We start from the raw sequence: 16,493 nt of genomic DNA on the forward strand, positions 1-16,493 counted from the left end.
CTCTAAAAATAAATGACAGATTAAACGAAGATGTTGCCTCAAAGTGCTATGGAAGACTTATGATTCACCCCAAGATTTATCCCCCAGCCGGGTGCACACGCCATAACCCCTAACCCCAACACCCCTGCTCATTAAAACCCACCACATACACTTAAGGGGAATTATGCAGCACTGGGTTATCTTTAATCTCAGAGTAAAGAAACATCACAAGACCTTCAAAAAGTCATTAGCTCCTGGGCACCAAGTCTCAATGGGAGAAGAGAGCACTGGAGGAAATATTTCCTGGCCAACAACACACTAAACTAACACGGTTCCTCGACTGGAGCGCAGCGCAGATGAAAAGGAGGAGGAGATTGGGGGCAAGGCAATACAGCAGGATTGACCCTAACAACTCTGACTGAGCTTATCCAGGGAATAACACGTTTCAATGCTGCCCACAGCAGCGCTACGCTGCCTAACAGCAAACAGGCTCGCGAGAGACTCGCAGATGACAGTGGAGCAGGAGCGCCGCCTCGGATCGGATCTCCAAAGGGAAATCTGTGTTTGAAAGAGGAGCGTCCATTTGTGTGTTCAGCGTATTCTCCTCAAGGACCCGGGGCCGGCACATTAGTGGCTCAGAGCACGCCATCGCACACTCACTCCTCATGTATGGTCAGCATGATGGATCATGCCAACGCCTGCGCCTCGCTCCAACGGGGAGAATAATAATGCGGGCTTTATATTCACAGAGGCCGGCGCCATCAGAGTGTCAACAAAACAAATGAGTTTAACCTTGGAGCACAAGCACAAATTCCACTTCACAACCTCAGCTTTTCAAATTACAACACCTCCAAACAACTCGTCAGGAAGCTCGCGCCGCTTATCCCGCGTCCCCCTCCTCACAGACAGTCCACAAGGTTAACCAGACAACGCACATTTATTACCAAACTATTCCCCAGCTCCGTGGAATCTACGTCATGCAACACCGAACACATTCCCGTCTTAAAGAAGAACTGAGCTGTCGCCTCTGAAGTGGAAAATGTCAGAGATGCCCAGAGCAAGCCAGAATGACATCATCAAAATCCTCTTCGTCAAGTCAAAAGAAAAGTCAAGCTATAACGCTCGGTCAACAATTCATGATAAATGTAAAAGATGTATTGAGATTTCTTTTCAGATCGGAAATTCTCTTAAAATGTCTCATCACAATATCGAGCCACGACCGCTCCACTGACACGTCCCCCTATCGCTGATAGTTGCTCAACATTGGTTTTTGCAGCGTTAGTCAGGACCATGCATTGTGGAGTTTAGCATTTACAAATATACCCTCGTATAAATATATACCTCAGGCCCCGTGTCATTTTACCCCAGGTGCAGCTGGACGGCTTCAGTTTGAATCTAAGATGGGTTTGATACCAAATCCTAGATCTCTTGGCCTCCTAAACCCAGTGAGACACTTTGCCGTGGACATAACGTGGATCAGGGGACGGCGGGGGGATTTTTGTTTTGCTTCCTCTGCTCTCGTGCCGTCACTTCTGCTGGGTATATTTGTTTGTGGGGGGGGGGGGTAAAGAGTCGGCTGCTTGTCGGCCCGTGTCGCTGCTCTCTGATGGAGATGACGGGGCGTGGTCGGCCGTGTTCCTCCTGTCCACCGGCTGACAACAGCCGTCAGTCCTTCAGGTTGTCCTCTCCGACCCCCTGGGCCGACAGCTCCGTCAGGACGTTTTCCAAGTAGTTGGGGTCCGGGTAGCCGTGGCCGGTCAGATTGGAGCCAAACTCTGTCTTGTGGTGAATCTCGTTCCAAACCACCGTGTCCGACTCCCCCGTGGTGCTGGACGTGCCGATGGTGAAGATGAGGCGTCGGTCCCAGGCCATGATCAACAGCTTCAGGACCTGAAGAGACAGACGAGAACGATGGGCGTTTTTTTCTACATCACTACGGCACAGGCTGGATCAGGATTTTGTGGGACTCACCTTCCTGCCTTTCTCGTTGTCCGGGAGGTAGCAGTGTCGAGGGAAGCCTCTCGCACTGAACTTCTTCCCCGGGTTGGGGTGCTCATTGGTCTAGTGGAAATGTCAAGAAAAAAAAAAAAGACAAACATTACAAGTCCTTCTAATCCAATTACCACTTAACGGTGTGGAAAATGTCAACAGCACCCAAAGGACGAGCTTTATTGTTCACGTTGCTTATAACAGCAGCGTGTAAGTATCATTTCAGAGATATGCAGCAGTAAATATCCAGTTATCTTCACTGATGAGTTCTCAAGGCTTCAATGGGCTCAAAAAAGCTTCACTGCCTTTCAAAAACAGAAAAACCTCGAATCCTGAAAAATAACCAGAGAAAAATAACCTTGGACTCTTAATGGTGGAGAAAGCTGTAGTTTAAATAGAGATATAAGTCTCATCATGCAGTCCTTTATCATTTCCAATTTTAAATAGTTTGCCTTTTAACTGATTTGTTTTCTATTTTACCACGGACTATGACTCTACCTAATGGTATTTTAATTCTAGATTTGTTGCAGCTGTAAAGGACGATCAGATTGTGTACGGGGGAATGGGAGAGATGAGGATCGCTGGCCACGCTGTGCTGCCGCTGACCTCTGTGTTCAGATGACCTGCAGTTAACTCTGGCCCAGGGGACACCAGGACTCTGCTGGAGGGAAAAGGTCGCCCTAATGAACCCCTTCACAGATGCAGGCAGGATGAAATACAAAGCCGCCCCCATCCCCCTCCAAACCCACCGCCTCAAACTGGCTGCAAATTATTCTGTACAGTTACAGAGACCAGATGTGATCTTTGCTGTATGAAGTTTCATGTGAATCCATTTGATAGATATATATAATCACAAATTGCATGAACTTTTAAAAAAAAATTTTTTAGAACATCCTAATTTCAGTTGATTAACAGAAACAAAGAAAACATGAACATACATATCAACAGTCTTTTTGCAGGACTTTCCAATGAATGAATGATCCATGTTATTTAGTGAGTTCATGACTTACCCTCATAGCTCCTAATTTCCTTCTGCTTCATGTTTTACTGGTTTATGTCATTGTGATTATGATTTTAGTTTAACCTATGGCTCATGCCATGTTCTGTGCTATATATATATATATATCTGTTCATGTCCAGTTTTATGTTTGTGCTCATGAGTACTGCTTCTCCTCTCATCTGTAGTGTTTTGTTGCTCACTTGTCCTTCACAGATCCATGGTATCAGATAACTCTCTGGTATTCCGAGTTTAGCTTACAAAATACTACTATTTACTATACTTTTGTTTTTAAAGCTTCATGTCATGGTGCACATTTTCTGTTTCCTGTGTTATTTTAAAGTTGCTGTCTCTCAACTTCCCCTCCTTGTGTTTGCTTGCTGTTCCCCTGTTCTTGTGCTCCAGGTTTGGATTTTTGGACGTTTGGTGTATTTAGATTTAGTTTTTTGACGACTACGTCTTACCCGGCAGGTCGCTCCACTGCCCCTTTCCCTAATCCTTCATATAAAAAGAGCACTAATCTCATCAATTATGGTTTTTGACCTGTTTAGTCCTCCTTTCAACCCGGGAGACCCCAATTTGTATTTAAGACTTTTTAAATATGATTATTTTGTCTGACACGTGTAATGGTTTTATCTGGTCCTATTATGTGGGGCTCTCAACATTAACACCGAACATTGTGTGTGTGGTTTGACAAGAAAACAACACTTCTGAGCTCAACAAGACCATGCACGAAGCTGACTGTAACATAATGCAGACACGTACAACTTCAACCAGACCTACACAACCTAGTAATTTAATTTTAAACCCCAAATACTAATTAAAATGCTGCACAGATGTATACAGGGATGCTCACAGCAGCAAAGAACTTATGGATGTGCAACAATATACAGTATGAAACACAGAACTGACAGACCTCCAGCTTTCTGCAGTGAACAAAACATATAATTCCCTCACACAATCAAGTGACTATATAAGATCAGTGCTTCTGTACATTTAGAGTCAGCAATTAACGCCATTGGATATTTTTGGGCCGGTAACACTTACACACCCCACCGCCTGAGTGGTGTTGTTTTTAATTCCGCTCTATGATTTGAAACTCGACTGAATGACGGCAATATCTTACACAAGGCCCTACATCCTGAATTGTTGTAACTTTGAGTATATCCACAGTGTTTCCTCAATGCCCAGACACTGCGCCTTCCTGCAGCATTGACTGTCTGTCAGACTTCGGCAGATCAGCAGTTGTAGAGAGTTGAAAGACTCAGAGGGGAGAGGCAGTAGATCAGGGCACAAAGGCAGGGCAGTGGATTTAGTGACGTGAGTCTTGTTTGTACCTGGATCCCAGCAGGAATGTCGTAGACTATTCGGATGGTTTTGGAGTCTGGGTAGCCGGGCAGGCAGTGGGGGATGACGTGGTACTCCATCTTCCCGGGAGGCTGGGTGCCTGTTTTCTCCCCGTAGATGGTTTTGCATGTTGGACACTGAAGGCTGCCGTCCTGTTTGTTTGGAAGATAAATAAAACAGAACTGCTTAATATTAATGGAACGGAACAATCTCACTTTGGCGTGTGTGTGCCACTATTAGGTATAGTTTACTGGTAAATAGACCACAATGCACTCACCACTTATAAATAAATCACTTTTGTTTTGTTTTTAAAAAGCAGCTTGTAAGATTAAGAAATGTAGTTTTTGGATATGAATTAGCTTACTCATTGGATTAAGTCTCTATTTCATATAGAAGTTTAGGGAGATGTTGAGAAGTCAGTTTATTATTGTGCATTTTATTTCTCTGAAGATAATACAGGTGATTTTTGAATTTGAGTATTTTGTTTAACGAGTATTTTTGTGAGTGGGAAAAATGGAAGGCAATAAATAAATCGTAGTAAATTATAAATTATACTATAAATTATAGTACAACAAGCTACCCTTCAGATAAAATCAGAATACAGTTGTAATCAACCTTTTTTGACACAGAAAACTAATTCAAAGCTGGGAGCACCACGAATCACTACAACAATAAATATCTATATATGTGTGAAGAGGGTCAAGTAGTTATAACAATAATCTATCATGGATGAAAACCAAAACTGTCTATTTAACAAGCAACATTGTTTTTTTTAATGTTAATGTTTTTTAATGTTCATCTTGATACAGCAATCAACAATATGTGAAAGAAACGTGAATGTGAAACAAGTCTCTGATAGCGATGAAACCGCAGCGATTCTGCAGCTCTCGTTCCATTTTCAGAGTTTTGTGTGGGTTTTTAATCAGTTGTAACTTTGCTGCTCTGGTTTCCTCTCGCCACTCTCAAAAGTGTTGTTTTGGTGGCGGTGGTTTTTAAACATCGAAATGCACAAAACAAGATAACTACACTGCACCACACATCAGACATGTTAACAACTGGCTGAAGCAAAGAGGTGCAGGTCTATGTGAAGAGCTGACAGCACAAAAAGAAAATGGACAAATCTGAGGGCCAATGCTATCATTAAGGCGTTTTTCCAAAAATGAAGTGTTTCAATTTCACAACAGCACTTGTTTTAAGTCGGATGGTTAAAAAGTCTGAAAAATGAGGCCATTTTCTTATATATTTTTTCTTCCTAAAGCCCTGTGACACCAATCCCTGCACTGCCACTGAAAACAGCCTGAGATTTCAGCTCATAATGAGAATATTGCAGCAATAAGGCTTTAATAAATTTAGTTTAATATGCGCTTTCAAAATTCAGACTTGAACTGAGCATATCATCGCTGTGAGGTGAGAAAGTTGACCACGCTGTCACCATGTGGCCCCATCGCTTCATACAACAAGATTAAAAAGATAAACCATGAGTCGACTGTGGCACTGACTGAATGTGCTTTTATTTGAAAAGGTTGATTTGCTTTAAGTGCAACTAAATGAACGTGACCAGTTTTTATGGAGATTTTTACAAAGTGCGACGCTTGTCAAGACTGACATGGCTGATCAGAAGAGACAATATAAGATCCCCATCTGTGCACCACAATATTGTTTTCTGATCATCTGCCAGCGCCACGCAGCACAGTCAAGCTGTAAGACGTCGCAAGTTTGTATTTTAATCCGAGAGTGACATCATGACAACGTCTGGCTCTCAAGCTTTTACCCACCTTATTGCCATTGTTGTACATGGCCACCAGGCACAACAGATGGTACATGTGCCCACATTTGCCAAGTTTGCCCACCAGCTCTGGCTTGATGCCTTTGTGCTGCAGGACGCCTTCGTAGCCGGATGACATGACCAGCCTCTCCATACAGATGGTACAGTCCTGGGATAGCCAAACAAAATACTTCAAATTCCATTCAATATGCACACGAGTGTATGATTGAGTGATCTCCACCCCCGAGTGCATCCCAACCTTGGTTGTCCATTGTGTGTGTCGCATTGTGTTTTTCTTTTACCTCGTCTGGAACCACTTTAATCTTCTCTGTGTATCTCCGAACCACATCCTCTGGGTTTTTCCCTTTGTCATAAAATACAAGAGACACGAGTGACCGTCAAAGAGTGGAAGAATCTGTATTTTACAGAAACTACAAGTAAAGATGAGCTCCACTTCAGCATGGTGTCATTTACCGGACAACAATAACAAACCCCCTGCCAAATTACACGACGTGAGTGTGCATGTTTATGAAGTGCACATGATGGTGATGTTTAAGGGGAGGTCACCTTCAAACTGGCACATACCGAACAGCCTTCCTCACACCCTCCGATAATCCCCGTGTGCAACCAGGCTAGCATGGCTGAGAGCACACCCACAGCTTACACCCCTAATACGCTTACAGGCAACCTCTTTTCCCCCTGAAGCCTTTGTTTGCTCATTTGAGGGACAGCCAGTGAACAGAGGAAAGGAGAACAGTGGAAAGACACAGTGTGTGCAAAAAAACAATCAGAAAAAGACTGAAGGTACGGCGTTGTGAACAGAGGGGGAGAAAAGGCAGGAAAAAGACGTTGGAGATTCAATTACTTATTTCAGAGGACCGCTATTTGACGGCTTCATTAGCTGGATCAAAAGCCTCGCCGAGCGTTTTCTGTGCTCAGAGCAAAGAAGGATGAAGCTAAATCTCTCTAAACAAGAAAAAAAAACAATCATCTCCAGCGATTTCAAAGCCCTCGAGTGAGTCAGAGTTCATGCATTGTGAGTCCTCAATCCACTATTTTACTAGTAACTAAGTCAATAGTTTTCTAATAGAACTCATTTTGGGATGGTCTACATTCCGTCTAATGTTTATCGTTTAGTCGGACGTAATTGGAATTGACTACCATCTGCATAAAGTGTCAGTTTTCCAAATAATTAGTAGCTGATGACTTTTTCCTCTGTAGGAATCTTCCATACAGACGTGCAGTCATGTTGTCAGTCCCTTCCAAGAAAATCATGGGAAAGAATGTGACCTGAAAAACAAATTGCTGCAACGCTGTTTCCACACAACAGGGTTTGTGTGTACAGTAAAGAAGGGAATTGAAAGGGCTGAATGAAAGGACGAGTGTGGTGCAGCGATGGAGGCTCAAACAGCCTCACTGATCAATTAGGACAAAGGCTCCCGTGGGAGGGCAGCAGTTTCCACAGTTCGCATCGACCGGCACTTATTCAAGCCAAGAACCGTCCAGCGGAACACCGGAGCCTCTCTCAAACCAGCTCAATGCAACAGACCTTGTTAATTACATTCTTTAAAAGCACCTCGGTCAATCTGCAAATAGTGCTACATCTATGAAACGGTTCATCGCAGTTTCAATATATTAACCCATAAATCTGAGACATTGTTATATATGAGAGGAGACCTGGGGATTGTACGGCCCGGGGGATATATGACACCCTCTGAGCAGGGGGGGGGGTCAATGAGGAATTATCAAGCAAGTCAAAATTAGTTCGCCTGATGTGTGCAATTTGACGAAAACCAACTGAACGGTAATAAATGAAGTTTTCATGCACTATGCATTTATGATCTACATGCCAACCTCTTTGGCCAATCAGATGGAGAGTCACTGTGCTGGAGCCCCACCCACTAGGTAGATGAGATTGTTCTCAAGGATAAGTGAGGTGTGGATTAGTTGGTAAAGAGAAAACGTCAAAGCATCGTGTACATAAGTGTTTGTATTTATCGAAAATCATATAATTATCACAATACTCAGCAACATTATGGGCCAATAGCTAATTATTAATACACCCTCCTCTGTGAAACTAATTGAATGTACAAAAATGATAAAAGATGTTAGATAAAATTATCTGTATGCTCACAATTCAAAGCATTTTTTTTCCCTCGTTTAAATAGAAGGCATTTAAAGAACAATTATGGATCATTCAACAGTTCGTTTGGTGGTTTTGTTTTCGCGCTGAACAACAGACTCACAAACAGCTGATATGGAAGCATCTTGCAAAACTTGGCAGGACAAAGAAAATCTGCTGACTGTCAGCAGTTGATCTGTCCCGCTCCTCCAAACATTTTCTTCTTCTTCTTCTCTAAGGCTTGACAAAAAAATTAAAACCCACACTGGTCCTGAGTGAGAGAATTTTTTGAGTGTCATTTTTTTTTTTTATTGGTCTCACCTCTCCTCAGGTGCTTTTTCTTAGTTTTGCGGCGCATGCCGTTGATCCCCGGCACGGGCTTCATGTCGCTCTTGTTGATGGGTGGCGGGTGAAGAATAGGCTTCGGGGCCCGAGTCAGACAAACTGGCAAACCTGCAGCGCACATCAGGATACCCGTCATACCTGATGCATATATGAAGAACACACAGACACACACAGAGGAGTGGAAAAACAAACAAACAAACAAACATACCCATTTTAAAAATAAGAATTCCACATAAATAAGCTTAGACAGGTCATTTTTGATTGGAAGAATTGACAATTTTTGTGCAGTTACATAAATGCTCCAGAGCAGATGTGGTCGAACCTGCTAGTGCTGGATGCACTGGTCCGGAGCCGGTCAGGTTCTTAACCGGGAGGGCAGGAACACTAAAAAGAAAAGAGAAAAAATAATATTAAACCTTTAACCGTTCAACCATTTGACTAAGCAATTATTTATTTTGTTGCTGAGAAATCCCTTTCTTTAAAGCATCTGGTTCAAAGTGTGACTTGAGTTTTAAAAGTATTTGTTTGCTTTAAAAAGTCCAAATCCACGTGTTTCAAGTCTTGTTTGAAGAATCACTGTCTACTTTGAAAGTATGGCAGTCAGTTCGAAATATGAAGTCTGTGGGTCTTTTTAATGACATTAGTTGAGGTTTGAAAAGTCCAGGTCAAGAGACTGTGAATACTTTAGAAGGTTTCATTTAAGGAGTCTGGGTTCAATTTATCTGTAGCTGGTTTCAGCTCTGCTTTAATTTTTTTCTTTTCTTTCAGAGGATGTTAAAGTGTAAAAGAATTGAAGCCCCTAATGTCTACAGAGAAAACCCTGCTCAGATCAGACATTACACAGAGGAAAGTCCTTCTGCTGTGTTCGCTTTCAAATCTATATTTTTAATATTCTCTCACTGCCCCGGGACCTCTAAAATGGGCAGTAAATTGTCCCAACAGCGCACCGACACTTATTTCCCCACAGCTGAAAAACCCTGAGAGCAGCAGATAGTAGTGCTCCACATGCCATGAGAAAACGCTTAAGTTAAAATGTCACATGTGCTTCGCCACAGAGACAGAGACGAGTGCGATGGGATGAGACAGACTGACTCATGTACAAAGCACTGCAGCGGAGCCTGATTCAGCGTGGCATTTGGAGAGGTTGGAGTTCGTGGCCAACGCAGTCGACAAAGACAATTGACTTACGCACTCCTCAAGATCTGTGGAGCAGAGCGGACAAAAGTACTCGGAGCGTTCATGTGAATGAGTCTTCTTTCGGAGGCCTCGACTCTAACAGCATCCCACAGAGAGGCACAACACTCAGGACTCAGTCTCCGTTGTTGGGGTACAAAGTGAGACTCTCAGCACACAGCTCATGTCAAAGCTCAACAATCACCAGATCCTGTTTGTACGTAAAGCTACTGGACAACACATCGGTAAATCTCATCTTCAGCACTGAAATGCCCATTTATGCTTTGTCATTTTCAGTTGAAATAACTACGTGTCTGGATTTCATTTTATTAAGATCCTCATTACCTTCTGAAATCTCAGTCGCTATTCTTCCTGGGGTCTCATCAAATTCATTACATGGGTTTTAAAGTCGCAAAATGTGGAATTCCTAGGAATTTGCTTTTAATTTTTGACTTTTTTTTTCATATGGCTGGATATTGTTGCACATTTAGATTCAGAATGTTAGCAATTAGTTGGAGTTTGGGCATTGTAGGAGCTGTTACCGTAAAATAAAGTGAATGTTTGTAATGTTGAAATGAATATGTGCTCAACATTTTCCCACTCAGCCCAAAAACTCAGTTTTAAAACATTAATGTGTATTTGTGCTTTGCAGCTTTATGTGATGAAATAATAGGTTGGCACAGGTTTAAAGCTTTAAAAGATATAAACCTTATTTTTCTACATTATGAAATTACTAAAGCAGCATGTTTTAACATTTATAACTTGGAGTTTAGTCTTTGTTTACAAAATGTGACTTTTGTAATTGATGTTAGGGGCTTTTGTTCTTTCATGTTGCTGCTTGTGTCGTTATATTGACCCTTCAAGGCCACTGAACTGCTCAATAACACAGAGCTGCCACCTGTCAATATCTCTTACTGTGTATAAATGACTAGTATTAAAAAACAAATGCTGTTTATTTCACTCATTAGTCTTTTCACATGTACAGCAAGCAAACATGATGAAACGTTACCGCTCCAGAAACCTGTTAATTTAACAAACTGAGCAAAATGAAAAACACTAATAATGAAATAGTCAAAATGAGCCCTTCATATCTGCCCCATAGCAGAGTAGCACACGGCTGTGCATGTACGTCTTGAACCTTGCAGCTCTAACGTGAAGCAGTCAAAGTCTTTAGCCCAGCAGCTCCACGACGCTGCACAAATCCGCATCAAGCGACTGCTTTGATATTAGAGAGCTCTGTTGCTGTGCCAGGGGAAGTCTTTCAGAAAGCTGAGTGCAATAACAAAGAAAAAAAAGAAGACAAGAGGACTGGTTGCAGCTGATGTGTCCTATCACATCTCTGGAAGGGTGTTTTAAACACTGGATCAGACAGAGAAATCAGCTGAATCCTGATGCGCGCAGATACGAGTCTAAATGAATGTGCAGGTGGAGAGAGGTGAACTTGATTTATTTATTTCTTTATATATTTATATATAATGCAGAGACTACATGCAGGTTTTCACAGCCTTAAAGCACAGCGGTGGAAATAATGGGTGAACTCACCTCCTGCATTTGTAGCTTATAACAAAAACTACCTATGGGGAATCTACGTGCTTCACAGCATATCGCTGCCCTTCACTCAATAAAAGATGTTGGCTGTCTATTTTTATGTCTGGAGAGTAAAGTAATCGACTAAAGCAGAATCTCAAAAACAAAAGAGAAAAAGGTGCCGCCCAGAGGGAGGGTTTCTCCTGCAATTAAACATGCACTCAGGCCTTAATCAAATCAGAACACACGACCAACAAGATACCCCCCTTTATGAGTGCATGTATAATTTAGGGTGCTCACAAAGAGCACTGTCATCAGAAAAATACATTTTCATAAGAGGAGGAAATGGGACAACACATCACAAGGGCCCTTAACATCACTTCATTGTGCACATTTTACACAAACTACAAGCACATAGCACAGACGGTCTGTCAAGGAGCCGAAACATGACATTAATTAGGAAATCTTCTCATCTTTGCAGCGTTTTAGTTTAATGAACGATCTCACAACAGGCCGGAGAATCTTCATCCATCCATCTTCCATGCTACTTTCCAGGGTTGCATGAGGCTGGAGGTGATGGATGAAACCAGAGAATCCCCCAGGAGAACATGAAAACCTCACACAGAAAGCCCCCTGAGGCCTGGAACTGTCAAATAATAAACTTTTTAAGATCATATGATTCCTCTCGTGTTTCTGATTTACATTTTTTTCATCCATAGGATGGGGGTCATGGCCAAGGCAACATCTGTCACCCGTACGAAGCTGTAGAAGCTCCAATCAGGAGCTTCCTCCATACCTACTGAACAACACCAGTCTGAGCACACTATTATTACTCTGTTTACTGGACAAACTAAACTTAATGATGTCTTTATATCTTTACCTTTGCTGTAACTATGGAGCTGCAGTGATTACTGACCTTCCCCTGACGAGCGATTAATTCAGCTTGGTCTTATCTTGAAAAAGTAAACAAACATTATAGCCGTTGTGTCTTGCACGACGAAGCCGAGGACAGACACATGCTCACACTTGTTAGAATCCTCAACACTTCACAAATTAAAGCGTGCGGCTGCACGGTCATGGGGGTGTAGTGGAAAGCACTCTCGCCTCACAGGAAAAATATCCCTGTCCAGAGTTTGTATGTTCTCTACAGTCCAAACTCATATGCTTGAAGCCAATTGGTGAAGTACCTGTACACCGCAAATTATTTGGTAGTTGCCAATATTTTAAATCTTATTCTTACAGATGAAAGATAATTTGGCTTGTTTTAAAAGTTGTTTACTTACTTTTAGTCCTTGATTTTACAGTATAAGCTTTAAAAAAAATCTTGTTTCAAGACTCTTTTTTTATATGGACAGATACTTTCAGTAGTTTACGATAATTTTCTTCTATATATATATCTTATATTTTGGCTAACCTCTTTGTGTTTTCAGTGGCGGTATAAGTGTGCGTGCTTTATGGAAAAAAAACCCCCAATCCTTGCATACAACGCCCACCAGCGATCGTTACTAACTGCATTTCCATAAATAAAAAAACACCAAAAGAAATGAAAAAAATCAATGACGCTGAACAATGGCCTGTTGGCTCATGCTTGTGTATTGCAAGCCATTATACCTCATCATCAGTAAACAGGCGCTGACCTTTGGCCTCGTCTCCACGGCGACACTGCTGTTGTCGCACCTCAATTTTGATGAGGCAAACTCAAGTCAACCTCACTAATCTTTGTCACCTCCGCGTTTCTCTCGCACTGCCGACTCTAATTCTTGTCTTCCCCCTGACCTGTGATCACTCCTTTACTTCCTTCCCTTCTGTGTAGGCAAAAGAGAGGAAACAGCTGAGTCATGCAACAACCCGTCCTCTCCTTACAAGGCAGCGACGTGAGCGCGAACCGAACTGCCGAGGGCAAACGTTCCCCGTATCCAATGCTGTAATGATGACTTAAAATCAATAAATCAGCTTAACGTAATTGTTTAACATCAAATTAATCGAGGCCTCCTTGGAAGTCAGGTCATCGGGGGTCACTGTCCCTCTTTTGTACCACCCCCCCACCGGATTTCCTGAGGGGACCTCCAAGCAGCCTTAAGGACTTGATAAGATAAGACATGATTCTCCACATTAAGCCAAGTTAAAAAAGTGCTGACAGAGGAGCAGTAGCTCCTCATCTGTTTATTATGCACTATAAAGACATAGCGAGGGGTGGACGATGAAGAGAACTGCACGAGTGCTTAATTGCATATTGATGTCAGCAGCAGGAGCCCCCCCCCCTCGCCCGGTAGTTGGGGTGGGGGCGCATGTCACATCGCACCTGAAATGCCCCGAAAATAAACAGTAACGGCACCGACAATTTCCCCCAAATGGTCCCCGTTTGTAATGCATGCACTCTCATGGTTTATTCATTTATTTCAGTTTTAATTGTTATTGTGAGGGGAGCTCCAGAGCACCGCGGTGAAGCAGCCCACTGAGGGATAATGATCTCTGCACTCGACACACTAACAGCCCTCCAGTCAAAACTCAGACCGGTGTTCCTCACACAAAGAGCTCGTAAACGCAGCATGCAGGCAGGCAGACACTATTCACAAGCCTTTTGTTTTAACTGAATAAGTTTTGGGTTTTTACCTCTCACCTTTCCCCCTGATAATAAGCATCAAGGAATACTACGCAGTCGTTTGACCGAAGGCGTGCAGCTTAACAATTTTTGATCACTAATTCGCAAAGAGAAAGGTTCAAAGAGGGATTGGTTGGACTGATTGACATTGGACACCTAAAAAAAAGGATTTCGATCTACTAAAATTCCACCACAAAGCATGTCTTTTATTTTTACACTGGCAGCTCAATCTACCGCATTTCTCCATTTCATCACATGATTAGGCAAAATCTCATCTGGAGTTCAAGTTTCAATGATTAAACTTTTGATTTCAGGATGAAATACTTAAAAGTTATGACATAAACTTGTATTGTTTTCATTACGTGATGTTTTGCTTTTAAGTAAACACGAAATAAAGCTTCACTTGACCCCCCTTAATGATTAGATCAACAATACTAAAGAACATTTTTAAGATTTTATCAAAGTATTAGTCAACTCATGTGTAGATGCAAGTGTTTTGAACTCTTCATAAATACGTCCATGCTGGAGACATTGTAAGCACACTTAATATTATCAGTATATCTGCCTCCTTGTATTCAACATAACTATTACATCCTTTAAAAAAACAGATGTGAAACTCAACACTGTAATCTTATTGTAAAATATAGTTTGTTTGGGGCTTTTGGGAGTGTTTGACATCAAAAGATGTTGATTTATAATTAAAATACTAAGGCAGAAGCTAACCTGTAACACACACAACAGTTTAAAGCTTTAATTTGAAAGAAATGGTCAATTGCCATTTATTTTCTGCAACTTATTGTTTATTTAGAACTTTTACTAAAGGCATTTAGTTAATGTTGTTGAAGTGAAGTCAGTAGTTTGGTCATTAAACATTGCATTAAACTGTACATATAGCTTAAGTATAAATAATTTGGTTAATATATAGAAGCTCACAAGCCATGTACAGATTGAGTTGTCAGGCTAACGGACAAGCACAGTTTCACATTATTAGGTTTGAAATATCCTCATAATCATGCAAGTTTAAAGTGATTTATATATACAACTCTTTTTTTTTTAGAAAGATATGTGGTAGATATGTTGTGTTCATTGTGTATCAGACTTTTGTCATGATCCAGTCCCTGATTGCGCACAATGCCTCCAGCGCATGAAACAGTATGAATCAGATCTGATCTAAATAATAAAAAATAAAAAAATAATCAAAAGCAGTCTACATCTGTCGCTACTACACCATGCAGGTGGTGATATGTGGGCTGCACAGTAATAACATTAGCTCATGTGTTGACACAAGCCAGCAGATGGTGCCACTTCTAATATTTGTCCATGTGAGACCGATTCATACAACAACCCAGCCCCCAATCCCTCGATCCCCCACTGCCTGTGAGCGCTGGTTCTTTTAGGCGATAAAAAGATCAATATGTGAACTGCAGCATTCATCTTCAATGACACACCAGTCATAAAAAGCATATATGGTGCTGTGCCATCTCATGTAAGGATAAAATCAATCACAGTGCAAGTTACTGGCCTGTATGGAAACACAGCATGGTTGCTTATAAGGTTATTTATATAAGTGGAACAGTAAAATGAACTAATGTAAACAAGTCTGGATGTGCAAAATGCCTTTATTGTACCCAACAACACTTATATTAGGGTGTGGGCGCGTGAAAACAGATCAGATTTTTTTTACATTTTGTGTGGGTTCCTCTGTTATCTGTCGGTAGCGCGCTCGTGGGAATGTGCGAGGGAGTTCACATTTCGGTTGGTGTGTGCGTGTGTGAGCGCTCATGTCCTGCTGCTCGTATGTTAACCACACTCATCCTGTTCCATCGAGCCACTCGCCTGGGAACCCGCGTACCCAGTCTTAACCCCTGTCTCTTCCTCTCTCATGCTCTCGCTCTGTCTGCCTCTGCAGAACATCTCTGTGTGCCGCGAGGTGAAAAAGCCACAGCACTTCCACAACTCTGCACACCTGAGATTTCACCGCTCACTCAAATGCAGAGGAAACAACTCCGAGCAGGTCCAGGTATGCCGGGTTCCTCCATCAGACACACACACACACACACACACACACACACACACACACACACACACACACACACACACACACACACACACACACACACACACACACACACACACACACACACACACACACACACACCTTTGCTCAGTATACTGGATGATACATAATTTTCCACCTATTTACAGTATAAAATATATTCGGAGCCTGCCACGGTGAATAAAAACTTCCTGTGCGACACTGAAATAGGCCACAGAAAGTGAAAGAGTTCTCGGCCCGGTGAAGGATGGTATTATTCAAACATGCAGTAAGTGTGTCTCTCCCCATGAGCGGTGAGAACAAAATGGAATCAAATTAGATCAGGAGAGGGTTTATTTTAGCAGAAGAAAGCAGGATAAGGGACTGAAGTATCGGTTACAACGCTAACACACTTCTCTTCCCGAGTTCCTTTCTCTGAATCGCTCTGAGGTCAGAGCGCTCTGCTGAAGCTCCCATTTTTCCTTGATCCATTATTCATTCTTCCCCAGTGGAGCTCTGCCTCCATGGCAAATAGGTTTCCACAGCTCAACCAGAGCCCGCTTCACATGTCTGTCTGTGCATACACACTCGCACGCTCGTGCACACCAGTGT

At 42.2% G+C, this 16,493-nt stretch overlaps 1 protein-coding gene across 2 annotated transcripts in view; it reads right to left on the minus strand.

Moving 5' to 3' along the window:
- dtx1 (deltex 1, E3 ubiquitin ligase) overlaps positions 1 to 16,493 on the minus strand; it is a gene marked incomplete at its 5' end in the record, with an annotated part of 52,958 nt that continues 36,465 nt past the window's right edge. The window contains 7 exons of one of the 2 annotated variants that reach the window (XM_080466679.1): positions 1 to 1,869; positions 1,951 to 2,040; positions 4,303 to 4,464; positions 6,088 to 6,246; positions 6,380 to 6,441; positions 8,521 to 8,652; positions 8,867 to 8,928. In XM_080466679.1, the coding sequence (XP_080322805.1) occupies positions 1,645 to 1,869; positions 1,951 to 2,040; positions 4,303 to 4,464; positions 6,088 to 6,246; positions 6,380 to 6,441; positions 8,521 to 8,652; positions 8,867 to 8,928 (892 nt within the window). In that variant the 3' untranslated portion in view covers positions 1 to 1,644. Of the gene's footprint in view, positions 1,870 to 1,950; positions 2,041 to 4,302; positions 4,465 to 6,087; positions 6,247 to 6,379; positions 6,442 to 8,520; positions 8,683 to 8,866; positions 8,929 to 16,493 lie in introns of both variants that reach the window. The other variant, XM_080466680.1, reaches the window with a different exon arrangement.

This window comes from Lipophrys pholis (genome assembly GCF_963383615.2).
Source record: "Lipophrys pholis genome assembly, chromosome: 7".
Lineage (NCBI taxonomy): Eukaryota > Metazoa > Chordata > Actinopteri > Blenniiformes > Blenniidae > Lipophrys > Lipophrys pholis.